This window comes from Falco naumanni, chromosome 11 (genome assembly GCF_017639655.2).
Source record: "Falco naumanni isolate bFalNau1 chromosome 11, bFalNau1.pat, whole genome shotgun sequence".
NCBI lineage: Eukaryota > Metazoa > Chordata > Aves > Falconiformes > Falconidae > Falco > Falco naumanni.
In genome coordinates, this window is record NC_054064.1 from 29,270,362 (window position 1) to 29,296,499 (window position 26,138).

Consider the following 26,138-nt stretch of genomic DNA (forward strand, 5'->3'; position numbering starts at 1 on the left):
CTAGGTCACCTTAAAGATAAAATCCAAGCTGCTAGCTTTTCAAGCAGTATTTGTGTCTTAACAATGTCTTTCTGCACACCCATTCGACTCTGAAGGAGTACTTCCATCTTACAAGAAGAGTAGCATGTTTTATTCCTGGGCACATCTGTTTCTTACTCTTAAAGTACACACTTCATCTGCACTAAAAGTGTTATCAACTAAATTTATGAAACACTTAGGCACACTAAGTTTCTATGTAAATCTCTCCTCACAGCCCTTTAACAGAAAAGGGTAGGGAAAGAATATGTGAAAAGCAGTGAAGGATCCGAATGGCAAAGTAACTCTGATAATCTCAAATGTCAGAGTCTTACGTAAAATAAGAACTGACACTTTCTCATTTGTAAGTGATATTAAAAGAAGGCAAGATGAATTTTTGAAAAAAAGTTTTATTATACAAAAGACGATTCAAACCTGAAAGAGCTCTTCTACAGTTATAAGAGTTTTGTTCTGTAACTTGTACTTCCATATGCTTTTCCAAAAAAACAAGACAAAAAGGCTCATTAGTCCCACCTTCTTCTTACCAAGTGCTGGGAGAAAAAAAAAGTAGTTGCATCAAAATCTTATTCTTTGTATTCCAAGAATTGCTGAAGTCTTTTCTTATGTTCTGTAGACACTTGCACTGCACTAAAAACAAATGCAGAACATAAGATTTTTACATTAAATGTAATATACCACAAAATAAAGCCTCATGCCAAAATTAAGTATACACTGGAATCAACAATTACCCTGAAGCTAAATTTTAGGGTTTTCATACAGCTGGGTTTTCTATGTTCCAAGACAAAAACATATATTAACCCTTAAAACTGTCCATTCTTAAACTCAACAGCTTCCACTACTAAAAGGTACTTGTCCCATGAAACTGAGCCTATTTCCTTACCATCAAAACACATACAAACAACTGTTTAACTTGCAAGAATGATTTAGGTAAGAAAGAATCTCTTAAAATGATCTCTCCTATATATCGAGCACTTCTAAACTAAGTGACATTTCATCCCCACAGGGACAGATGAGCAGATACTGCAGGAAGTTTCAGCCCCACATATTCAGTGGCCAAGTATGGAAGTCTGCCTGCTGTGACAGCAGCTGAGAAAGAGCCATCAGACAATCAAGAAGCAAGGGAATTTGAATATTTGGACTCTTCATAGGATTCTCAGGATTGTCTCCCCACAGGACAGACAAATTGTCTCTAGTTAATTTACTTTTTTTTCCAACAGCTAAGATTCACTAAACAAGTGGTATTCGTGGACTGCTCCTAAAGAGTTTCATGAAAAGTCACCAAGAAAAATTGCCCAGAAATCTATGAATAGTAAGTTTCCAAGGGGGACCATATATCTACACAAGAATATTTTAAGGTTCCACAAATCAAAAAATACTAAAATACATGTTACAATAACAGCCTGAAGGGATTTTCACCCAAACTTCCCTTTTCATAGGTCCTACAATAGTGTTAATTAAAACTAAGTTTAGCAAGCAAGCAAGCATGACAAAGTTCTTACTTTAAGTGTTCTCCAAAGACAGCAGTTATCCGGTATAGTGCCGTTTTCAGAGATGCCCTAAGTGCAAATCGCAGTGTTTTGTAGGATGTGTCTACCAGACTTCCTGAAATCCTGGGGGGCTTGCTAGAAACATGAGGCAGCTTGAAATGTCTGTCTACAACCTGATGGAGAAAAACGTAAAGTCAACTTTTTTCATCTTTTAATTAGTTCATAGTGTAATTAACAACATCTTTATGTCAAATAACACCAAAAAAAAAGGTGAAAGTTCAGAAACTCCACTAAGACACACAAATGTAGTGGAGAATGAGCTTGACCTTGCATTTCCTCACTTATCAATGTGAACAAAGAACCAAGTTCTGTCAAGTAAGGTTCTCTGTTAATGAGTCTTAAATGCTAAGCACAGCACGATGGAGTAGAAAGACAATTCTGTCCTCTGTATTGTGACTTCTTTCTTTTAGAAACAAGAGTACTGGCTTCCCCCCCCCTGCCCCGCCATGCCTGTTCTTGGATAAATTACTTGCACAGAAAAACTTTAATGACCTCTAAATTCTTTTCAAGAATCTCCATCAAGGCAGTGTAAAATGATTGTGTCAATAGGACACAAATAGCCTTGGAAACAAATCTTGATTTTTTTAAAAATACACATTACACAAACATCAGTAATTTGAGAGTAATGTGTTAGTATTAGTAGAGGTATGTCACACAGATCTTATCTCCTGTGATTTGCAGTGTCTCCAAGTGCTCCACATTCCGTGAAGAATTGTGTACAGCCAAATAAAGATTTAAGTCCTAACTATGCATAAAATATAATAACTGTTGCATCCCTGAAATAAGGTCTTTAACTAAGCACACAGTACCTTTTTTTAATTAAACGTTCCATTAAACAGATGCTTTCTACTTCTACATTTTAAAAACTGAACAGGTTTTTATTCAGCTGTTTCATAATGCACATAGTGGCAACTAGCTGTTTTGTTTAGATTAACTGCAGAAGAGCTGCTGCAATGGTAACAACCTGAATGTTATGAATGGTCAGCAAGGTCAAAATATAAAATTAGCAAAACTACTTCTCTTCTGCAGAACAAACTGAGTAAGAAAAAATTAACATTTTTTACCTCCTGAAGAGTCAGTAAAGTATTCAGAATAGCTGGCAGTGTAGTTTGGACAACTCCAAATTGGTCTTCAGTAAAAGAGGCTGCTACCAAATGAGACAAACCTTTTAAAAAAAAAAAGTTTGCTATAGATTACTGAATTCTCAACATTAACAAAAATTTTAAAAAAATTCTCTGCATTAACAAAGATCATGGGTTTGTCTGAAGATTCTACGAGCGTGGAGGAATCCTTTACAACTTACAGCAGCCGGATGACTCTGAAGCAGCTTTGGCTTGCTTCAGAACTGGTCGCTGATTTGGCGGGTATACAATAGTTTGTGGTTGATAAGCAAGAGAGATTATACACAAAAATTTTAAAAAAGCATTGGTCCTCCTTTCACTGCTCTGACCAGAGCTGCACCTGACATCAACCAAGAGTCAGGACCTATTTCACAATTCTAGCCATAAACAAACATTTCCAGATGACTTAACTTTCTTTGTTCAGCTTGTATGAGAACTCTCTACTACTCTGAGGGAAACTTTGATTTAGCTTTAAATCCCTTCTCAGTTTCAGCCTAGCCCTCTGCCCTTAGTTAAAACACAAATGGTGTCTCCTGCTTTTCTGCAAACTGCTGTGATTCCCGTCTCCTGACTGTATACATCTCAGCTTATCACCCTCTCTAACACAGCATGGTGTACTTGCCCATAAAACATACAACCTAGGAAAAAGATCAACTTTTGCACAGTCGAATCGAATAAAGGATTCTATCAATACTGGTATTTGCAAACAAAATCCCATAGTGCAACAACATACTGCCTTTGTTCTTTCAATTCTCTGCAGATCATCTTTTTCTATTTTACTACCCGAGTGCCTCCTTCCCTCAACTCTCCACAACTAACAAAAGCCTTTGGTCAGAAAAGCTGTTCTAAAAAGACATCATAGATCTGTTACAGGAAAGAACATAGAAGGGATACATGGGTTCACATGGGAGACAAGCAACAGAAATCAAGTTTAGGAATCTCTTAACAAACCTCTACAGAATCTCTACCAAATCTCTCCAGAACATAAAGAGATCTCACATGGGATCTCAAAACTAAAAAGTGAATTAGACCTTTATTCATGTTGGTATCTGAAGTGCAGTCAGGTTTTTGTCAAAAATGCAAAGATTTTTCTTCTATTACTTTTATAAGGCACAAGCCCCAGAAACCTGGAACCAGATCCTTTCAGTTGTTGTAGTTCATGAGCCAACAGAGCAGATCACCTGGGAACAGAAACCACTTACCTTCCAAAGCCCAGATGTGCATTTGGGCGTCAGAGAAGACAGCTTGGATGGAGGTTTCTGGGTGCTGAGAAGAAATCAAAGCATTCTGAGTGCATTTTATAAATAATATCACCCAACAGTGCAGGTTTCAATTAAGGCATTATACATTTGATAGGGTCATGTCCCTCCCCTCAGCCTGCAAGGCTGACAGATCTCAGGGAATACCCAGAAAAATCTGATCTTTTAAGAAACTAAAACTCTTTTTGGACAGGAACTGCCCACAAAACTATAATTGGCAGTTAAAAGAATATTAGCTAGCTAGTTTTCAAGGGCTAAATGGGCAATAAAATTCCCCCATGCCTATCTTCATGATCTTGCTTCCCTCCATCTCCACTCCAGCCTATAACTGACCAGAAAACACTGTGCATGTAAGCACATGCCATTATCACATACACAGAAAAAATCTGCATATAAAAATATTATCTCTACTTGCAGGAAACATTTAAATCCTTAAAAAACAAAGATCTAAATTAGAGGAGGATGCTGACTTATTGTTCAATTAGGCTAAGAGAAATACCCAATTGTTTTGCTGTGTAAACACTATGCAAGTTTAGTTTAAATGTTCAAATTTACCTGAAAAGTAGTAGTAATATTAGTACCAGTATTTCATAAGCAGAAACTCCCAACAATCTAGATACTTCTTCCACAAAGGAACACTATCAAGAATTCATTTGGTATGTTGACCTAACAAAAAGCAGTTAACTGATTTTTTAAATTAACTAGAAGCTGTGTCATCTTAACAATTAGTATACAGAGACAATTGCATTTAAGTTTTCAGTTGTGTTTTACTGGAACATGATGCTTTAAGCAAAATGCAGTTTATAATCATATGAGTTTAAACAAGTGTTATTATTCTTTTTTATGCAGGTATGAGATAACGCTGCTATGAAACTCACAGTAAGTGGAAAGTTGTACTCAATGGAAAACCTTAGGTTAAAAGGTTTTAAAAGTGTTACTATATTGAAAAGGTACATAGTGCCACAGCAGAACCCATATGTGCACACATTTCTAGTCCATGCCACTCAGTCACAAAACATAAGATGATTACCTTGCTGAAGAAATACATTATCAGCACTCGTTTTGACAAGAAGGTTTTTATCTGAAAAGAAACAACGGATTACAAATATCATTTGTGTTTATCTAAGTTATGCACAGTTGGCCCCCGTCAACTCTGTCATTTTCTCACAGTATAAAGGGATTGGGGGTGGGGGGAAGGATTTTTACTACGTAAGCTAACTGGAGAAGGAAGTATTCATTCAAAAAATTGGAAAGTTATTGCAGAAGGGAGAACGCCTAAGCTGCACTGGCTGTAACCTATTGGTACTGCAACTTCTGCTCTACCTGTTCTTGCTTGTTCTGAAGCCACGTGTAAATAAATCTTGGCTGTACTGCCTCACTGCCAACTCTTGCAGCAGAGAGCACTGGGAAGGATTCTTGGTGGGAGCCATTCATCTGCAGATCTACAAGAGAAATACAGTATCTTCAGAAAAAGCAGTTGGCTGTCACTTTAATCCTTAAGGTACAGATCTCTATCGACAGGTTAAAAACAGTGCTGTGGAAAAATCTCTACCTGAAACTGATGTCCACAGCTTTGGTCCCCTTCTCATAACATTAGGACTTTGAACTGATCCGTGCCAAGGGGAGTTTACATCCAGAATTCCTGTCTTGCAATTTAAAGCAGGTGAGCTGAAAGGCGAGCCAACATTAGACCCAGGTGATGTCTTTAAAGGCATTAGGGACGATTTAGCCAGCGAAGACATGGAGGCTCTGGGCACAATATTAGACCTCTCTGACTGGAAAGACATGTCTTCTGTACCAACAGCTCCTAACGACAAAGAATACACTGCATGAAGAGAAGCAGGCTGGTGCTTACAAAATACAAGATGGGTTTGTTATTCGACTGCTATTTCAACAACTTCTGTATTGTCAAAGCTTTTATTAAATGACAGTTTCCACTGCAGTTCTGCAAAAAGTACACGTTGAGTATGGAGTAATGAGAAAGAACCTTGTGGATCTATTTATTTTTTTCCTTTTACTAGCCATCATTACTATGCCCTGGTATATATATGCATAAAGTGTGCTTGTAGGCTTAAGTACCAGAAAAATGGCTACGTAAAGAAGAATGGCAATTTTTTCTGATTCTGCTTGGCATGCAAGAAAAGACATGTCAGTCCCAAAATCCAAGGAAAAGCAGCACCAGAAGAAATTAAACTCTGACATACAGTTCCCCGCTGTTCCCAGGACACTGGTATCCTAGGCACTGACTGCCAAGGGATTCAATTACCTGGCACCCCTTGCGCTAACACAACTCTGCTGCCAGGAATGATGCCTAAGTCTGGCATGTAAAACACCAGAAATGCTTGCAGGCTGCACACGGCTCAGGAGTCAAGACTGGCTTTTCTTATTCTACAGTGGTATTAGTGAATCACACAAACATATTCAAAGTCCCCACAACAACAAAACAAAAAATAATTCTACCACCTTAAACTAATCATAAGAGCAGCTATGCAAATTACAAAGCATCTCTTGGCAAGACTTAAGTTCTCCCTCTACTAAGTTGAACCGTTTACTAGTAGACTTTCTTTATTCATACAAGTGTGGAAAAAATACTGTATTGAACATAACATCATGCAAAGTAAACAAACTGAGCAAACATGATCTTTCCAAGTTTTCTAGTTATTTTGGGATTACTTCAACAAGAATACCCAAAATGAAATTGGGAGGGAGACTATTTTAGTTTGGATTTATTTACAGAAACTCCTGTGACTCATTTTCCCCATACAACTTGAGACTAACGTACCTATGTAATCTACTGGTACTTTCATGCTTTACAAGCTATTACGAGCGTTTCCTCACATACCTGGAGTCTGTGAAGATACTTTCATCTCTCCTGCTGGCTGCTTTGCTCTCCCATTTGCTGCTGCAGCTTCCTGCTGTGTGATCAGCCTCTGGGTCAGATCACTCAGAAGACTCAAACACTCCCTTGATATTGCTGTCCAGTTGTGCGGGTGTCCACCTAGCAGCACGCACACAAAAAGAAAGTGCAGTAGGTGTGTTTAACCCAGATTCTCACCCTTCTGTCTATTTTGACAGTGCCCATATTATGCTCTCAGCATAAGCTTCAAAGTTATACTTCCACTCCATTTCTAACACAACAGCGTATTTTCACTGCGGCAGTTTATTTGTACTGAAAAGAAGATAAAAACATGGACAGATTCTGCCCTTCTGTCAATGCATAACTCTAAAAAGACTTGGGTGAAACCTGCTAAGCAAGCAGGAAACAAGCAGTTCAGCCCAACAGATCTGAAATCACTAAACAACGAAAATGAACAAATACCAATGGTGACGGTAAACAGTTTTGAAGTAGTACAAACACTAGAATTCCTGATAAGGTGTAACAAAAAGTTCCTGAAGGCTTCTAAGCAGTTTTACTTGACCTTCTCTGCCATATCTTTGTATATAGCAAGAGTCCTGCGTACTAACTGAAATTATAGCCATTGTTTGCTTTCACAGCTCTCGCTCTCCTTCGTGCTTGATTTCACCTCACTCACACCTCAACCGTAGGTTTTCATACACATCTCTTAGATTATTCAGTTTGGACTGTTTGACTGGTGGTGTCAAAAGGACCCTGCTTTCAATGTCCTAAGACCCGTGTTTCCTCACGGCTGTCATTTAAATCAAACAGGCACCAGAATTTTTTTTGAGTTTAGTAGATGAAACTGTATGAATATAGATAACTAAGCATCCTTTTGGAAAAGGCACCATAGGGATGAGGCCTCCTGGCTTATGTAGCATGACTCACAGCAATAAATCACTTCTAAAAGCATTTGACTAACACTTAAAAAAAAAAAAAAGAAAGAATTAACATGAAATAATTTTTAAATGTTTATAATTACCTGGCTGACTAAGGCTAAAGACTTCCTGTCGTCGAACAGGAGAATACTGGGAAAGTAACGTCAAGTCTTGTAAGGCTAAAAACTACCAAGAAAGGAAAATGTTTTAGAGCACGCAAAATCCAATGTACTTCCTTCAAAAATGTAGTTAACCATACAAAAGCAATCCAGACTAAACCCAGCCATGTAACAGAAAAAGAAAAGAGGCAAATGACTGCACACATCCCTAGAACCACTCTGGATGGGGCTGCCAAAGTAAGCTCTTAGTAAGAGCTTCAGAGGACTTCACTGATAGTGTTAAGATAAAAAATTACATCTTCTTTAACAGCTAACAGCTCAGGTGGAAAGAGCCTAAAAGGCAAAAAAGTTTAAGGCAAGAACTGATTTTGCAGGCCAGAGCTCGACTACAGTGTGCCATACCATAAAGGACCTAATTCTGCTTTTTCATGTGATTAAGTAATTAACGTAGCAAACCAAAAAGAACCAGATTTCTCACACTATGCAAGACCCAATTATAAATTAGACACTCTAGTAACAGCTGAGATTATAAATTAGACTTCCTCTCCCTTTAACTGTGCTAAGCTCGATCCTTCCCCATTCATCCTTCAATAATGCAGCAAAGCTTAAAAAAGGATTTAAATGGATTGCAGTCTATAATATCGCCAGTTTTATGAGATATCTGTAAAATCAGTAAATGTGGATTTTGCAAGTGCAGGAGAATAGCATTACCTTTATTTAGATAATACTTCTTATAGAATGTCTCAAAATTCTCAGTATTATAATCAGTAAATCCCATTAAAGATTACCATAGCCAGACCAAAATTACTCTCCTTCACTTACAGATTTGAGGTAGCTTATCAGTCTTGTCTTTTTTTTTAAAAAAAAAAAAAAAAAAAAAACACAACATAAATACGGACATAATTTTTTAATTTAAAGGAGGACCCACATGTAAGACCTCAAATATAAGTAGCAGAGGTAAAGTGGTAAGAGGGTACAAAGGTTTGACAAAACCCCTGCTCATCTGACAAGACTCAAAGTTGAAAGAGTTAAAGAAAACTGTTCTTTTTGCATAAGTACACACTAATATACTACTTATGCTGCAGACAAACAGACCTTAGTTCTAGAGTCTGTCTTCAGCTTAAAGTAACACTGTTGTGAGCACCAGCAGATGTCACTACTAAACTAATTTTCACCTTTAGGTGTAACTGCCTCCTTGAGCATTCTGAGGCAGCCTTCTAAAGAACTAGCACCTCAATTCAAACACCTGGTACCTAGAAGGTCCGACTGCATGCTTTGAGAAACACCTTCTCAGCACCCGTCTAGCTGGGAACATGGTGGGAATTCAGTTACCTTTATAATGAGGGGAGGATTGCTATTTAAGATTTTAGGCAGGCACTGGTCTGTCTCCTCAGCAAAAGTTGGCTGGACAGGAAAATGATGCGTCTAAATAAAAACATCAGAGGTTGTGTTATACAGAGCAAGACACAAGAAAACCTTATGAAAGACCACAGCTGAGTTGTTACTTGTCAGATAAACAACGAACTACAAAAGCACACACCCCATTGCTTCAATTTACTGTAAACTAGCCTGAAATGCCCAAGACAAACAAGACTACTTTACTCCTTATGCTTAAAATAGAGAAGTCTTAGAAAATCCAGATATCTTTATCTTCAAATGCCTTCCATGTACCCATATAATTCATAGCTGGGGCATTATACCATTCCGAAAATAAATGCCTCTAACCATACACCTGGGAAGAAACTAGTGACACCATATTCAGAAACAAGACTGAAATCTTCACTGTAATGTCCATCTTTAACAGTGTAACCACTCTGGTTAAGAACCAAGAGTTCTTTTACCAAATAGTAAAAGATGGTTTTATTCTTCTTTTGCACTGTTTCACTGATGAACTAACAAATTACCTTTTTTGTCATCATGATATTCACCTTTGTGTTTTAATAGAATTTCTGTTCTTGCGGCTACAACATTTAAGATTTAAAGAGCAGTGCTTAAATCGTATCAAACATTGCATCTTTTTAACTCTAACGTGGATGACTTTGGGCACAAAGCTGACATAATTGTGTTACTGTACTCATTTTACACATCATAGCTTTAGCCTCCTCTGTTTCCAACTGCAAAACTGAGATTTGAGGTAGCAACTACTTTCAAAACATTAATAAAGTGACTCCACGTGGACTACATTTACAATTTCTTTCCTGACTTTTCAGTTAACACTGCAAATATTTACCAACCGATTTGGAAGTTTTTTAGCTCATTAAAAAAATAAACAATGTGGAAAAACAGATCTTTTGTTCAACAGTCAAAAGGGCAAGGTCCATTTTATACCTTCACAGCTGGACGTTTCTTTTGTCTTCCATAGTTTTAAGCAATACAATAATTACAGACATCACAGCATCCACTGGCACTTCAACTATTATCCTTTGGAATAGGTTGTTTACACCTCAGAGCTGTTGGAGCGGATTCTGGCACATCATTACATCAGTTCAGATTAACTCATTGTTAATCTTTTTTCCATGCAGTCACAACAACTAGATCTTTTTAATCAATGCTAACACTCCAACAAGCACTGTATGCCATTCATTCCATAGGAGTGCTTTGCACCAAGTCATTGATCCAGGATTTAAACCTTGCGTTTTTTTCCCCCTAAACATCTGCAGACTAGTAATGTTTTTTTAAAAAAAATTTAGATGAATAATTTTTTTCCTCTATTCTTACAAAGAAATATCTGGATTTGTCAACAAAGATCAAGCCTTCTCCAATTCTTCGTTGGCAAGACTTTTTTTTCCTCTCTTCAATCATAGTCTCACATTTATTCTAATACGATTCATTACATATTTAAACAATCTTTTTTTAGCCACATTAATTTGTAACTTTATGATTGAATGAAAAAGCACAAGTGTCTTAATTCCCAAGACTGCTTGAAGTCTACTTTAATACTGCAGCCTGAATTAGATTAACATGTCTCTGCTCTGGAGAACAGTATACTTTGATGGTTTGCCTGAATTTGAGATTTCTAGAGCCTAGCTCACAGAAATTTGGCAGCATTTTGTTCTCTCTTCTGTTGTAAAATTTGATTGAGAGCTATAGAGTTTCTGGCTGTTATCCTCCCTTGTAACCTGTAGCTGTTTGTCGCAAGTCTTCAGCTAGTCTCATGCTCAAATACAAAATCATTGCATGGAAACACATGCAGAGATCAAGCTAGTGAAGTACACTCTGCCAGACACCTATCGGCCATGCACTGGCTCATCTGCCTTCACACCTAAAAAGCGCTGTGCAGACTCTACGAAGCACAAAGTGGTTCTTTGTTAGGGTGGCCCCAATAGCATCTGCACAGATTTAACATCAGTTCTGAACTGGAGAAGGGGGACATGGAAACAGAAGTAGATGAGCAAGAAGATGTGGCGGCAATAACAATGCATTAATTTTGTAAACAGCACAGACTTCTCTTGCTATAAAGAGAGAAAGGGAAAGTCAGTTAATGCCTGGGCCTCTCTCAACTGCTCAGTTATCAGATACTACCTGTAGTGTGTGCCTTGAAAATGCAAGAATTCAAAACAAGTTACTTCCTAGTGAAGCTGCTTTTGAAAAGAAAGCATTATCTGTTAAACACCAATGTTACACCTTTAGCACTGCCACTAAGTACTAACCTCTGTAGCGTAGATTTTGAAGAGTAACCATGCAGTGTACCAGGTAATCAGAAGAAATACACCACATAGCCAGCCATGGTAAAACAAGGAGAGATCCAATAAGCCAGTCAGAGTGTCAAGAGGATGCAGTTTGCTGCAGATAAAACAACCAAGAAGATACAAGTATTTTTATTATGGAAGATGTCTACAGTAAGCTGTTAACAGTAGCAACAATTGCAAGAATAAAGTTGCTTTTTTTTTTTTTTTTGGCAAAAAAAACCCGGTTTTTTAAAGATGCTTGAGATACCAGTTACTGAATTTTTCAATAACTGTGATGAAACTAAGAAAAAGAAATATGAAATAATAATGATTACTGGTTTAGTCAATTAAGGTATCAAGACTTCAGCTTCCCTATTTTAAAACAAATGGCAGCCATTTAAAGATGCACCACCCCATCACCACCCCCAAAAAAAAACCCCGACAGAAAAGCAGATAAAACACATACCCAATTTGGAGTATTATTTTTAATACTTTAAACACTTACAGAGATGAAGGAAATAGAGAAGATTCCTTAATGACTATCTACAAGATGGTTCCTACAAGGGGATGTTGGTTCCTTTTGGATCCATTTCAGAAGTACCCAATGCTCCCCACATTCTGTGTGGGAAGGGAAGGAACCAAGTCTGACTACACACAGAGCCAGTTGCTATGCTGGATTTCTTCAGCAAAGGGAGCTGTCAGCAATATTCTCCAGCAAGTTTTCAGCACAACATACTACTGACCTGTCTATATGAAGATCCATTGTTGTACTTATCCACATCTTTGGGATGTAACCTAGGGGGTCAAAAAAGAAACACTGAAACAAATATGACACTGCAAAGCATATACACAATGGGCCAAAAAGATGACAGAAGTAGAATGCACATACAAGACCAGTCTCTTGTCTCTATAACATGCCTGCACCAGGAAACAGTCTGCCTTTGGGGTTTGGGGATTGTTTGGGTTTGTTTGTTTTGCAAAGAAATAGAAGAGAAAAGGCTTCAGGCCAGCAACTATACATTAAGAGATGCAGACCTTAGCTTTTATTGCTAGCTTCTCAGCATTGAATTGTGTTTCCTCACTAACAAAAGCAGGTTAACAGTAATTTAATATTAATTTTCACTACAGCACAGGCAGCAGCAAAGTGCTTTTAAAGACTTAATGGAAACTGATATAGGACCACCATACCTCTAATTTATCCCCTAATGTAAAAGTTTAAATAATTCTAGCATATTTTGACATCACTTAGGAGGATAATTACAACCATAATATAAAAAAATCCTGGGTTTTAGAAAGTTCAGTGCAACCACCTTCATCAGCACAGATTTTTTTTACCATAGTTTTAAAGACCAAACTTCATTTTCATATAGGAGGGAGCCATACTGCCTTTGTCTCCCCAGCTTCCCCCAAATAATATAAAGTACACTTGAAAATAAAGCCAAAGTGCTAGTTTTTACTTTAAAAATAGTGACAATATAGCAACAAGTCATGCCCACTGCTGGTATATCAGGTTCAGCTCTGTGATGCTAGATTTCCAATACCAGGCAATGGAAGGAGCAGTCCAAGGCATGGAGATGTTTATCCATGTTAAAAAATAATTGGGAATATTTGAAGAAAAAAGGGAATATAAATTACAGACTAAAACAATTATTATTTTTTTTTAAAAGCGCTCCGATTTTAGATTTAGAATCTTTTTGCCACAAATCAGGACAGGTATGTAAACAGTGGCCCAACACATCAGGTTTTAAAATACACACTTGTGAACCACCAGCCAATTAGAGTTTGGTAGTTCCTTTTACATGCAAGTTATTTCACAGCTGCCTGCAACAAGATCTCCTGCACAGAAAAGATCACCAGAGGCAGTAGCCTGTGTTTTAGTATAGGACCAAACACATACCTCAGGTTAGAAAACTATTGTTCTCCACTCCTTTCTCATTAAAATACTGTCATGTTCTTTTTATTGTCTTGCTGATAACACCTTATGGAAGGTATTACTCTCTTTGGAGAAGAACCACTTCTCTTATGCTAAACAACCTTCTGTGAGACTGTAAGAATTGCTATCATACAGATTCTGCTGTAAAAACCCTCTGCCTTTTTTTACTGTTTTAATGAGGTATTAGATTCTCTTTATTTGTTTAAGCAAGTCTATGTGCCTTCACCAAGTTACCTGGGAAGGCTGAAAAATATTATAACAGGCCTGACTGATTAAAAATACCATTAAAAAAAAAAAGAAAGAATATCAGGAATCCTTACCAAAAAAGTAATATGCGACAGAGAAGTTTCTAACAAAATATAGCGATTGCACACAACTGTGTTTAACAAGGAGAGGCAAAGATCTTCTGAAACGTAAATACTTGTATTGCTAAAAACAAACAAAAAAATAGTTTAGTATTCTGCATTCAGAACAAATCAATGAAACTGTTTAAAAAAAAAAAGGCAGTTGAAAACCTGAAGACTAGATGAATTAAAAAAATTAGTTTAACACAATTCCAGGTGTTACACCTACTATTTACTCTCTTGATGTCTTTCTGCCATTTTATAACCACCTCTAGTTCTCCTCCCTCTTCCTACCTGTAGCAGTGTGAAAATGGAGGATGGGGTAAATTGACTATACACAGGGGAACAAACTAGAAAAACGCCAACACAAAATAAACAAAAACCCAAAGAAGACATATTTAACATACTAGATTTCATTTAGATTAGAAGTGTGCCATTCAAATATAGGGCAAATTCAGACTAGAAAGTGTTAGAGAGTCAGTAATCCTCCAAGCAGTGAGAGCAATGTAATACTGACACCTTTCTCCATACAAATGATATGTCTTTCTTAACAACTAAAGCAACCCATCTGACATTATATGCAAATGAAATCCAAGTAATTTAATTTTTTACTTGGCTAAGCTGCATTAAAAAAGACAGAATTAATATTCAAATAATGTAATTTTTAAAAATACTGAACTACAGCATTGCCACAACAATGCTTGGTTTGCCGATAAACTGAATGGTCATGACTTAAATGTTTTCCACTAACACAACCAACCTCCTTTAAAGACACCTTTTACCAAATTGGTTGGACTTTGTAAATCTGGGAATCTTGCAAAGTTAATGGATGCTATGAGGCTACAGTAACAGAAGAAATATTTTTATAAGATGTTGTTTCACAAGCCGATTCTCACACCCGCACGGATTTCTGTAGAACTGCTAGAGCCCCCTCCAGAGGAATTAATGGGATTCAGTTTCCATAGCACTACACAGACGAACATGCTTTGCATGTTTGAGCTTTAAGCAAGATCTAATGTGCTATTAAGGTTTTAAGTGACCTGGTACCCAGTTACAACTGATAATATGGGGGGGGGGGGGGTTTTCTCACTCGCAAAATTTTCAGCTTTTAGGTGACCCCTGCTGTCAGTTCCAGGCGTTAATAGTCAGTTTGTGTGTATCACCTCTATTCTGTAGTTCACTTTCTGCAGTGGTCCACCTCAGCCAGCTTTTAATGTGCATCACAGGAGTGTAAATTTTATAGTCACAGCATCCCAGATTTCTACGTTCACTCAAAAGGATTTGAGCAGGAAGGAGGAAGATTGACTCTACGAGCGTTTAAAGCTAACTGAGCATACACTTCATCTATTAGTGAAAGCATACCAACAGACAGCTGCTACTGCCGTATTCAAAACTATAAACAATCAAAGCTTTTTTATCACTGTTTTACTTAGACATGTCTTTTGGTAAAGGTGTTTAAACATCTTACCTGTATGATTGGAAATGGCAAATAATTCATATTGTTAATAAGATAAAAAAGACTGTAACTGTATCCCATGAAAGCTCCAGAAAGTAGAAAAAAAAGGTGATACTCATTTAGGCACATCTCAGGAACAGCATCATCTAAGCTAAAACAGAAAACCTAGAATTAATTCTCAGTTCAATTAAAAAATAGTCATTCTAGCCTTAGCAAGTTAAAATGAAAAGTTTGATTTTACTTTCCTGATCTGTACATATGATGATCTCAGTTAAGTTTTTTCTAAAGCAGGAATGCCACCAGCTGCTTTTGTAGTTTACACACAGGGATTCTTCTGGTATTTAAGAAGTATGTCACATTAACCAACAGACCAAGACTTATTAGTTCAAGCGACAACCAGTTTGTCACCATTCAATTTTCCATTAAGAATTCTGGCAACGCACGTTTTCTGGCCCAATTATTCTTCTGTCCATTGTAACATTTGCAAATTAGGGTATTTTCTGTCCTTTAATAAAGGATATCAACATATAATTGCTTATTTTTCATACTACTAAAATTTTAGTGTTTTGTTTGAAAGACTACATCAGTAAATACATTTTAAAATAAAAGTTCTTTGCATAACTTAACACACACACACAAATAATTACCTTTCTGAAGGCATGCAGGGCACAGCAAGGAACTGGAACTTCCCTTTTGTCATAACTGCAGCACACCAAGCAACCACCATTCCCATTATGGCATGAACAACCGAATGGATAACTTGCTGAGGGTGAATAATTTTTCCTATCAGTGCTAATCGAGAGCATGGTATTGATGGCACAACTGTAAATAAAAGTCAAAAGTGACTTCTCATTTCTTACTAATAAAACCCTTCCTTAAAAAAACAAACACACAAAAAACCCAAAACCAACCCATTGCCACCAAAGAACTTTCCACAGCTGGAAATGGCCACTAAATGATAAAGAAATCAATGAACTGGCTCAGCTAAGAGTGTCTCAGCCATGAGGTAAGCAGGAATCTGGGATGATTTACTTAAAATAAAAGCTTTGTATATTGTCTGTATTAAAAGGAATCTACAAAAGTTAAGTACATCAAATTTAAATACGTATCTCTTGAAAAGGTCACTCTAAGTTAGGTATCACAGACAGTTCAACAATTTATATAACCCACCTGCATAAAATTCAACGTTGAAGATGCTTATGACTAGTACCACCACAGACATAAGTAGGATACAAAAGATGACATACGAAGTATATAAATCATTGAAAGAATCTAAAATTAAAAAAAAATATCATTGCTCAGAATATTGCAGTAACACAACAGCGACACATTAACAGAACACTTCAGCAGTTGGCAATAATCCACTAAGCGCATAAAGGGGAATAATGTTCAACGGACTGGACTCTCCAACCTCACATGTGATCTGTCCAGCTGTACATTTCTGCATAAAAGCATATTTAAATTTAACAGAAATTATTTTACACCCTTATAATTGGTTTTCTCCTAAGTGAGCACTCAGAATGTTTTAAAAAAAAAAAAAACAAGCCATCAAAAACTTTCAAAATTAATTAAACAACGGGTCAACTAACACAGCTTCTCTTCTCTTAATAAAAGCTGCAACCATACAGCTACACTTACAAGGTAAGAAGTTCCTTACAGAGCTAATTACTTTTGATTAGTTATTTTAGGCTTTTGTGTTTTCAAAGAGGGAAAGAAATCAAATCTTTCAGCCTGGAGCAGATAAATGACTACAGGTATCAAGCTTCCATCTAAACATCTCTCATTTTCCTGTGTGCACTCTGGGGAAAGTTATTCTCACCGTACAGAGTGACTACTTCAGGATATTTCAACCTGTGATTCAACACACTGAAGTTAGAGGAACCTGAAGCTCTTTACGCAAGCACCAGCTGCACAGGGCAGAAAGGGGAAGTGTGTCCAAGTACTTAGAACAGATAATTAAGTCACTTCGCTTAATTTTTTTTTTACATGACCTTGCAACAGTTATTTTTATCTAGGGAGGATTATGGCTGTTGTGGCTGTAAGTATCACCGAAACTTACATTTCGGAGCCTAAAGACCATTCAGAAACCAAGCAGCCGCGTCACACAAAGCCACCGCCAGTTCCCACTATCTGAGGCAACAGGTGGGGGGCAGGGGAAACCCGCATACACAAACACTTGACTGTAAAAATACAAAAGCATCAAAGGGCAACTTGTCCAGTATGGCAAATTTTATTTTATAAACGGGGTTAAAATATTAATATCGGGTTACTTTACGTAACGAAGCACTCCAGCAGCCACTACTACGGTGACAAGTGGATCCGAAAGGCAGACGAAGGCCCATGCCCAGGCCCTCTAGGCTCTGCAGACACACAGACACACGCCCCTCCCTTACAAGGGCCCCCAACCCTCCCCCCGAGCGGCTCCCGCCCCACAGCAGGAGGGCAAAGCACCTACTGGTGATCCAGCACACCGGGTGGAAGGGGTCCAGGCCACTGAGGACGATGAAGGCCGCGGTGCAGACGGGCAGCAGCAGCACGGACCAGGCGACGGCGGCCGCCACCCTCCAGCCCAGCACCTGAGGGAAGCACAGCGTGAGGGGCCGCGGGGTACAAGGGCCGCCCACATCCCAGGCCCCGCACTCACCTGGCGGAGCAGCGCTCGCTGCCGGCCCGCCCCCGCCTCCATGGCTGCGGCCCGGCCGCCCGCTCCGCCGTTCAAAGTCTCCGCCGTTCCACGGCCACCCCCGCACGCCACTTCCGCCGCACGCCGGGAGGGCGGGCGGCCGGCGGCCAATGGGAGGCGCTAAGAGCTACGTTCCCCGCCCCCTGAGCGGAAGTGACGTCCCGGGTAGCGCCAGGGGACTGCAAGTCCCGGCGTGCCCCGCGCGGGGCCGGCAGGCCCAGGCCTGGGGGAGGCGCGTGGGTCCCGCGGCCGGCCCCACCCGGGCACAGCGCCGCTCCCTGGGCCCTGAGCGGCGGCGGCGGCCCGGCGGGGAAAGCCGCACGGCCCCTCGGCGTGGCAGGGCGTGGCTGAGGGTGGAGGCGGCCAGCGGCAGGCTGGCCTGTGTTCGAAACGGTGCAGGCCGCAGGCCCGGGGATGAGGCTGCGCTTCTTATCCTGTGTTCAGGGTTGGGCCCCTCACTTCGAGAGGGATGTAGAGGGGCTGGAGTGTGCCCAGGGAAGGACAACAAGGCTGGCATAGGGGCTGGAGCACGAAGCTGATGAGGAGTGACTGAGGGAACTCAGGGTGTTTAGCCTGGAGAAAAAGGAGACTCCAGGGGAAGACCACCTCGCTCTGTACAGCTCCCTGAAAGGAGGGCTGTAGGCAGGTGGGTCTCTTTTCCCCAGATAACTAGCAACAGGGCAAGAGGAAACAGCCTCAAAATACACCAGGGGAGGTTTAGGCAGGATATTAGCAAACATTTCTTCACTGAAAGTACAGCAATGCATTGGAACAGGCTGCCCAGGGAGGCTGTGGAGTCAGTGTCCCTGAAGGTGTGTAAAAAAAAAAAAAAATTAAAAAAATGCATACAGGCAGCACCTAGCAACATGGTTTAGTGATGGACTAGGCAATCCTGGGTTTGCAGTTGGACTTGCTCTCAAAAGCCTTTTCCCAACCTAAATGACTCTATGAAAGAATGCAGCTAGGCCCAGGAGAGCAGGGACAGCGTAAACCATGTTCAGGTGGCATTTGCTGCTAAAAGGACTCAGCGGCTGCATAGGGGTACCTCAAGGTGGTTCCACAGCAACACAGCAAAACCTTGTCTCACTGCCACCCCACCTTCACATTTTTTACCAAATCCTCCCAATGGCTTTTGAGGGGGTGTACTGGGCAATTCATCCACAAAATAAGAATCTCCAATCACCTTCAGAACACTTTATTCAGAGGCAAAATAGTGTGGTGAGTGTAGATAGCATTTAAAAAAAAAAAAAAAAGAGAAACTACTGTAAAGGATTAGGATCAAGCATTCACTCTCCTCATGGAACCAGTCAGTCCCCAGTAAGCATGGAGATGTCCATAAGTCCACGGGACATCACTGTCCTTTCTTCTACTAAAGACACACACCCTGTTCTTGCACTTTCCATGGTCTCCAGTGAAAAAATAATCTAAAATAAAATTACTGTACAGATGGAGAAACAGGCATTGTAATCTGAAAGAGACAAATAACTCCTGTGAATATTACAGCTCCTCACAGGCACCAGAGGATGCAGTAAGGCACATATTTATATCCAAATACTAAAATTCATTACTATCATACTGAACCTTAATAGGCACCCAGAATGAGAAACTGATTTTGCAGGAGAGCTTCTGAAATTGGTCTGCATGATTAAATTGTGTCACAGCTGGTCATTTTTTATGAACATTTTTGCTAGGCATATTTGGCCATTTAGTAATTTTTTTTTTTAATCTAATACAGCTTCTAGTCAGTAAATGCTCCAATTTCTACATACACACTTTGCGTGTCTATCAGCCTTTTCCTGGACCTGTTCCATGTCTCATGTCTCCAACAGAACTCAAAATGTCATCTGCTGCTGGCAGTACTCCCAGCTACCAGGAAGCAAAACCCTAACCCATCCCACACCAGGAATGCAGTCCGTAGGGATGGAGTCAGCCCTGCTCAGAGGCTACACGGATGTCCCCATATACAGAGCTGTTCTGAAACATGTCACAAACACTGAGGGGATAAAAATTCAGTTTACTTTTTAATGTTAAAAGGAGAAGAAAATAGGAGTACAATAGTTTATTGCTTAGGTTTTACCTGTGCAGTGAAAATTCTAACAAACACTTTTGGGCTTGTTTAGGGGCCTGAGGGGGGAAAAAAACCAACACCCATCTTTTATATGACCTATGGGATTGGAGCAGGTTATTTAAATGTGCGTTTCTTTGCCAAGAGTAAACTTCAAAGAAAAGAAAGATAACACATCTCTGTTCTCAAGAGTCTTAAGTATAGCCATAAAAATGTAAAAAACTGGAAAAAGTTAATAAATGGTATTTATTTACAGGCACCATTTGGCAAAATTGGTCCATTAAACCCTTTTCCACTCAACTGTAGTAATGGGGAAAAGTTTCAAGATGTCTGTGGTGATTACAGAAGAAAGTTTAGAATGGATTCTTACCTTATTGACTTTTTGTTACGACTGTTGTTCCATTGTGAACAGGGATAATAGGTGCAGGAAAATCCAGTTCAGGGGCATCAAAGAAGTATGCCTACATTATTACAGAGGAGAAAAAGACTGTTTAGAGAGAAACAAACAGTTCTGCTTCATCCCAGCTCGTTCTTTCCACACCCATTGTTCACAACATACAAACACAGCACTGAAATAAAACCAGAAAAGATCCACATTTGCTATCAGATTAGCAACTAAAATGGTGCTCTAAACTATACTTTTACATATAACAGCAGCTAAGGCCTTTGAAGAAGGCCTGCGATGGAAAGGATTGGATCACAGTATTTATTTGACTGTTTGCTGTTTTAACTGATGATGCTCCAGGCAGGCTCCAGTGACAGGAACCCCACTGAAATTAGCTGCAAGTCTCCTGGTAATGCAAGAGTTGTATTATTTTTTTTTGCCTCCCTGCATGCTGAGCTGCGAGGGAACCAAATCTGGAAGCTGGGGGAACAGAACTGAAGCCTGGATGATAATATTCTGCCTGCTGCAACAAAGAAACAACAAATAATTTAAGCACTATTCATTATGTATTTCAGTAGCATAGGGTCTTCCATTTTCATAACACCAATACTTTACTAAGTTCTACCAGGTTTATGTTTTCATACATAAAACTCCCAAGTACACACTTAATATTGAACATTTACTCATTTTAAAGGACTAAGCATAGTACTCACTGGAATAAACTGCAACTGGATACTATAAAGATTAATGCTTTGCTGATATTATGATGAATTCCAGATAAATTTAAGACTGTTCTGTGAGTGATATTGGGGGAGTTGGACTTGATGACCCTTATGAGCCCCTTCCAACTTGAGATATTCTACGTTTCTGTAATTTGTTATTGAGTTTGTTACTAGCACTGTCAAAATCAGATTGGCATCAATTTTTGCTACATTTAAAATAATTGGAAATTTTACTTTAGAAGATTTTCAGAAGTACTGTTTCTTTCTTCATTAAAAAAGATTTTCCAGCAATGAGCCAACCCCTTCTTCCCTGCACCACAACGTGTCACCAGTCACAGGAATTAAGAGATTAAAGGAAAGGCAGTGTCATACCAAACAGCCAACAGCCAGTAGGGCATGAAGCAAAACAATGGCTCCCACAGTTGCCAGTGCAATCCTCCGGTTGTCATCTCGCACAGCGGGCCAAAAGGTCATCACCAAAACAGACCCCGAAAGGCACAGGGAGAACATCATCAGGACCCAGCGCACCACTTTTTGTGGAATGATCCACAAAATCTGCAAAAGGGAGGAAAATTATTGTTAAAGAGACTCCGTGAAACAGGGATTCATTTATTTAATGCATTGTTCTATGCCATTCCATTGCTTCCAGCCAATTTGTGCACAAATTAACTTGTGCCTTATCTGATAGTCTCTGTTATTTGAGGAAAGAGTAACAACAGCTTTGCTCCTGGATAAGACAAGCATATGCCCCCTGACTTCGGGGACCCCCTCCAAGGTCTGCTCCTTGCCAGAGTGGCCCAGAATGGTTCCTGAAGTTGCCTCAGGCTGCCTGCCAGGCTCACCAGCAGCACCCTTGCTTGGCTTTTCCCTGACCCACGACAATTCTTTACACTACACAACTTTCAACAAAAAGCTTTATTCTAGGCCAAGCAAAAGGAGCCAATTATTTGCCCAGTCCCCAAGATTTTGACTAATACAAACAATATTACAAGAAATAGCCAATTTTCTAAAGCAGGACCTTTTTGCAGGGCATGTAATAGAGGTGCACTCTTAAGGCTGTACGTACCGCTGTGGGAATGTAAACGAAGAGGGAGTAGCCATATACACACACTATCTCCAGGAACGAGTAGGAGACAATGTTCATAACTTTACTGTTCCTCCACATCAGGAATCCCCACAGAGCAAGGGGAACAAGCCAAGCGTATGCATAAATCGTTGTTGCTGCTATGGATACTGGAAATATGACAAAAGGTTAAATGTTCTACTTAGAATACTAGCAAAAAATCAAACATGTAGAAGCTTTTAGCCTTAAAACTACAAAGCTACCTTTGTAGTTACTTTCAAAATATAAAGTTTTAATTATTAATAAACTGAGAACTTTGCATTTACATCCATTTTACACCCACTACTTTGCCAGCACTTCAAGTTAGTTTAAAAGTAAAGACTCCAGAAAGTATTCTCTTGATATCTGCAATTTCTTTATTACAGTTGTGTACAAAGTGCCATTGGTTTCAGTGTAAAAGGAAGAGCATGGAGGAAAGAAAAACTTAGTTAAAAATAGAAATTCGGCTACTAACAGCTACTGAAAAATGAGAATAGAATGCAGACGTGCTTAAAAAATTGAAAGAGAACATAGACATGAGAGTTAAATCTGATATCAAAGTGACTGGATTCCCAAGTGGCAGCATTCTTCTGAGTATGCTGTGGATTTTGGAAACAAACAAAACCATGTTCCTCTGCAGGGACAGCAGCCTCCTTCATACTACAAAGACAGGTATAGACAACTGGCTCCACTCGTGAGTTCTCTGGAGCATGTTATCGGTTGAGCATCTTTTGCTTATTTTTGAGTTTGCTGGAAGGCAACGACTTCCAACCCTCAGTAGGTGATACACATAATTTAGTAATTTTCTGTCCAAGGCCTGCAGGTTCCTAGGAGGCCACAGATCCAGAAAGGCACCTCCAAAAGCACCACAGTGACCATTGCTGGACTTTCACTCTCTGTACAAGGGGCTAGAAAATAGCACTAATTATTCCTGCTTGCTCTATTAAAACCCTGTAATTACTTTATGCTCTGGAGGAGTAGGGCTCTGCCAGTTATAACCCACCTTAAGGACTCATTTCACATCCCTCTAAATTTAAAGAGAGCAATCAATCAGAAGACTGCTAAATCAGAGCTGTGACCCCTTTTTGTATTACTTCATTAGTGCCTTGGAAAAAAACAAATTAAAGAAAGAAACCCACGAACTCAGGACTTATCGACTACTTACAAACCTTTTCTGAACTCGGGCACATAGTGGTATGCTGGTTTGCCCAGATGGATGAAGAAATTGGAGAGATTGCCACTGACAGCAATGGTAAAGACAAGTGTGGCACATATCCAAAATGGACCTTAAAAGGAAACAAAGTTCAATAACAATTCCTCTGTCCTCTTGTTTTTTAAGTTTAGCGAGTAAAAATAAAGACAAACTCAAAACATTTAGCACAGAAGAGAACTTCTCACACCTCATACCTACCATAAAGGTCGGGATTGCTGCGGATATACAGCCTTACAAAATTCTTCCCTGGTACTGGGAAAACCGAACCTTTGATTCTGTCTAAGACCTATGAAAACATACAGATTTTTCTGTGTGAAAATCCAAGAAGGAAAAGAACCTCAATGCCTGGATAAGACAGAGGTCTGACAATAGTTCTCATCTGGAGTGGAGTATTAACCTGGTACGTGTCCACATCGAAGAATGTCTGGTAGTACTCAAATGTCCAGAAAGGGGCACTTTTCTTCTGTCCTGCAAGCAGCTGTATGGTGGGAAAGGCAACATGGAAAATGTTACAAATATTGCATTATTACTTCATTTACACAATAGTTAAGTGATTTCTGTACCCGGACATAAAACAAACTTAACAGGGTGCTTCTAATTATGAATTATTTAACAGTTTCCCTTCCCCCTCCCTTAATATTTATTAGCAGCAGCTGCCACTGCCTTCTGCCACATCATTTATAATACACGCCATCACTGGCATCACAGGTTCCTCTGGCATTGTTGATGGCTGCATTATCTCAACCCTTCAGACAAGACCTGGCTGTTTCAAAGTCTCCTGCTCTCCTGCCAGTCGCCAAGCCCACAGCAGAACCAAGAGAAACAAACACAGTGCTAGGTTTTCATCTGCTGCTGCATTCATCTGGCTTATTTGCTTAGTTACATCACCACCATTTCAGTACAATTTCCTAGGCTGTAAACCACAACAGCTGAAGAGCCAGCACGCATTTGCTTCTGCCAACTCCACTATTGAGAAAGTAACTCGTGACAGAGAAGAAGCAAGAGTTTTAAGTCACCCAGCATGAATCCCTGATGTCCTCTAGAAATCTCTCAGTGTTGCTGGCACCACCTATATATGTGCCAGTGGAGACACTGCAGACGTAAGAGCATTACCTCTGTTTTATCGGAGTCGTCGGTCCCCAGTAATTCATCATCCTCTTCTCTCCCTGGCTCCTGCAGACGGCCATGCTGATTCTTGGGGATCTCAACTGGCTCATCAATGCTTATTGTGGTAGCATCAGGATTTGCTGCAAGCAAATTAGCTGCATCGTCAAATTCTGTAAATAAGTACATTACAAGACAGGTGATGATGATCAAGCTACCAAAATTTTTGTTCTTGTGGCTCAAAAAACGACATTAAGACCCATATGCAGCCCAAGAAAAGAGACAACACCAGCTTCAGCATGTCAGGTGCAACCTGTTTTGTACAGCCCAAGCTGGCTTGGGTCAAGAAGAACGTTTACTTAGTTAATGAAGCGTGAGGCTGTCTTTTCTGCTAATTTGCCTGCATGGTGACGAACCAGCAGCACCAAAGCCCACCTCTCCTTCCCACCATCAGCCCCAGCCCAAGCACCAGCACGTCCCTGCAAGGACAGGGGGAGGCTGCCTCTCTGGAGAGGCTTTAGAAATGGGGAAATTTAATATATTCTCCAAAAATTAGTCTTTCCAGACCCGAATTTGTTTTTCGAAAATTCGGTCAGTCTGAAACTACAGACCATTCCGCATCGCCCGCTGCCCGCCTTCAGCTGTCACCACAGCGGGTGTCACCCACAGCACAATTCCCCCTCGGGAACCGGGAGGCAGCCCTGGCGCTCCGGGCAGCGCTCCAGGGAAGCCGTTACCCAGGGACGGCCCAGAAGGCTCCCAAGGCTCGGCACGTCCCACCGCTCCCTCAGCCGGGCCGCGCTCACACCTGCCATATCCGCCTTTACCTTGGAACTTGAGGTCATCCGCCGCCGCCATTCACCCGCCTGGCCGAGGAGCAGCTCCCCACGGCCTCGGCCTTCCCGGAAGGCAGCGCCGACCTGACCCAACCGCCCCCCACCAGGGCAGGCCGCGGCCCCGCTATAACACCGGGGCAGCTGCCTCAGCTCCGCAGCCCTACCGCTCCCGGCAGCAGCCGCTCCGCTCCCTTAAAGGGGCAGCGGACGCTGCGCCGCGGCAGCCAATCGGACGCTCCGCTGCTCCCCGCTCCCCCCCGCCTCTCGGCCTCGGCACACACCCACCGGGCACGCTCGCCGCGCCGGCCAATCGGAGCCGCTTCCGCTTTCACCCCCGCCCGTCCCCTTAAAGGGCCCGCGGTACGCAGGGCAGGCCCGGGCCGCGCCGCCTCTCTGGGCAGCGGCTGCTGTAATTACCAATGCTATATACAGACGTAGGTTACATAGTTACATGTTTATATATTCTGTTATAAATGTATCTTACATCTTCTGATAATTTGTATTTTTATATATTACCCCTATCTTTTGGGGGTATACCCTATTTTTTATATGTATCTACCCTTATATAATACCCTATATAGCTACATGTTTATATGTTCTATTATATATGTATCTTACATCTTCTGGTAAATTATAATTTTTATATATTATTCCTATCTTTTTGGGGTATACCCTACTTTTATATATATATATATATATATATACACCCCTATATAATACCCTGTATTTTTGGGGCATCCTTCCAACCCCAAGCGATGAGTACCGGCATGC

General features: G+C 40.3%; 2 protein-coding genes across 3 annotated transcripts; both read right to left on the reverse strand.

Annotated features, from left to right (window-relative positions):
• Positions 1–407: 407 nt before the first annotated feature.
• On the reverse strand, positions 408–18,028 carry NDC1 (NDC1 transmembrane nucleoporin). Its single transcript, XM_040610960.1, has 18 exons — positions 17,902–18,028; positions 17,713–17,833; positions 16,428–16,529; positions 15,905–16,079; positions 15,270–15,408; positions 13,778–13,886; positions 12,268–12,319; positions 11,507–11,639; positions 9,189–9,281; positions 7,842–7,923; positions 6,806–6,961; positions 5,516–5,770; positions 5,287–5,405; positions 4,994–5,044; positions 3,907–3,970; positions 2,648–2,748; positions 1,536–1,696; positions 408–663 (listed from the first exon to the last, which is right to left on the reverse strand). Exons 1-18 carry the CDS (start codon positions 17,941–17,943, stop codon positions 600–602), a joined length of 2,019 nt encoding a protein of 672 aa, XP_040466894.1. The 5' UTR covers positions 17,944–18,028; the 3' UTR covers positions 408–599.
• A 1,091-nt stretch (positions 18,029–19,119) lies between these two features.
• Positions 19,120–25,557, reverse strand: YIPF1 (Yip1 domain family member 1). Of its 2 annotated transcripts, none has more exons than XM_040611082.1 (9): positions 25,359–25,557; positions 24,541–24,674; positions 23,825–23,905; positions 23,626–23,713; positions 23,384–23,500; positions 22,179–22,345; positions 21,485–21,667; positions 20,377–20,466; positions 19,120–19,413 (listed from the first exon to the last, which is right to left on the reverse strand). In XM_040611082.1, exons 1-8 carry the CDS (start codon positions 25,387–25,389, stop codon positions 20,377–20,379), a joined length of 891 nt encoding a protein of 296 aa, XP_040467016.1. In that variant the 5' UTR covers positions 25,390–25,557; the 3' UTR covers positions 19,120–19,413. The 2 variants fall into 2 exon arrangements, with proteins under 2 accessions (XP_040467016.1, XP_040467015.1); XM_040611081.1 differs by having other exon boundaries at positions 19,120–19,412; positions 20,376–20,466; positions 24,541–24,704.
• Positions 25,558–26,138: the final 581 nt, after the last annotated feature.

Excerpts from the sequence above, each read along its gene's own strand:
- NDC1 (XM_040610960.1), bottom strand. The coding sequence starts at position 17,943 with ATGGAGGCGGGGGCGGGCCGGCAGCGAGCGCTGCTCCGCCAG. Across the intron at positions 16,080-16,427 it reads CAACGTTGAATTTTATGCAG|TTGTGCCATCAATACCATGC; the intron begins GTGGGTTATATA and ends TTTTATTTACAG. Across the intron at positions 5,406-5,515 it reads GCTGTGGACATCAGTTTCAG|ATCTGCAGATGAATGGCTCC; the intron begins GTAGAGATTTTT and ends TTTCTCTTGTAG.
- YIPF1 (XM_040611081.1), bottom strand. The coding sequence starts at position 25,389 with ATGGCGGCGGCGGATGACCTCAAGTTCCAAG. Across the intron at positions 23,714-23,824 it reads TCGATGTGGACACGTACCAG|GTCTTAGACAGAATCAAAGG; the intron begins GTTAATACTCCA and ends ATGTTTTCATAG. Across the intron at positions 22,346-23,383 it reads TGTGCCCGAGTTCAGAAAAG|TATCCATAGCAGCAACAACG; the intron begins GTTTGTAAGTAG and ends TCATATTTCCAG.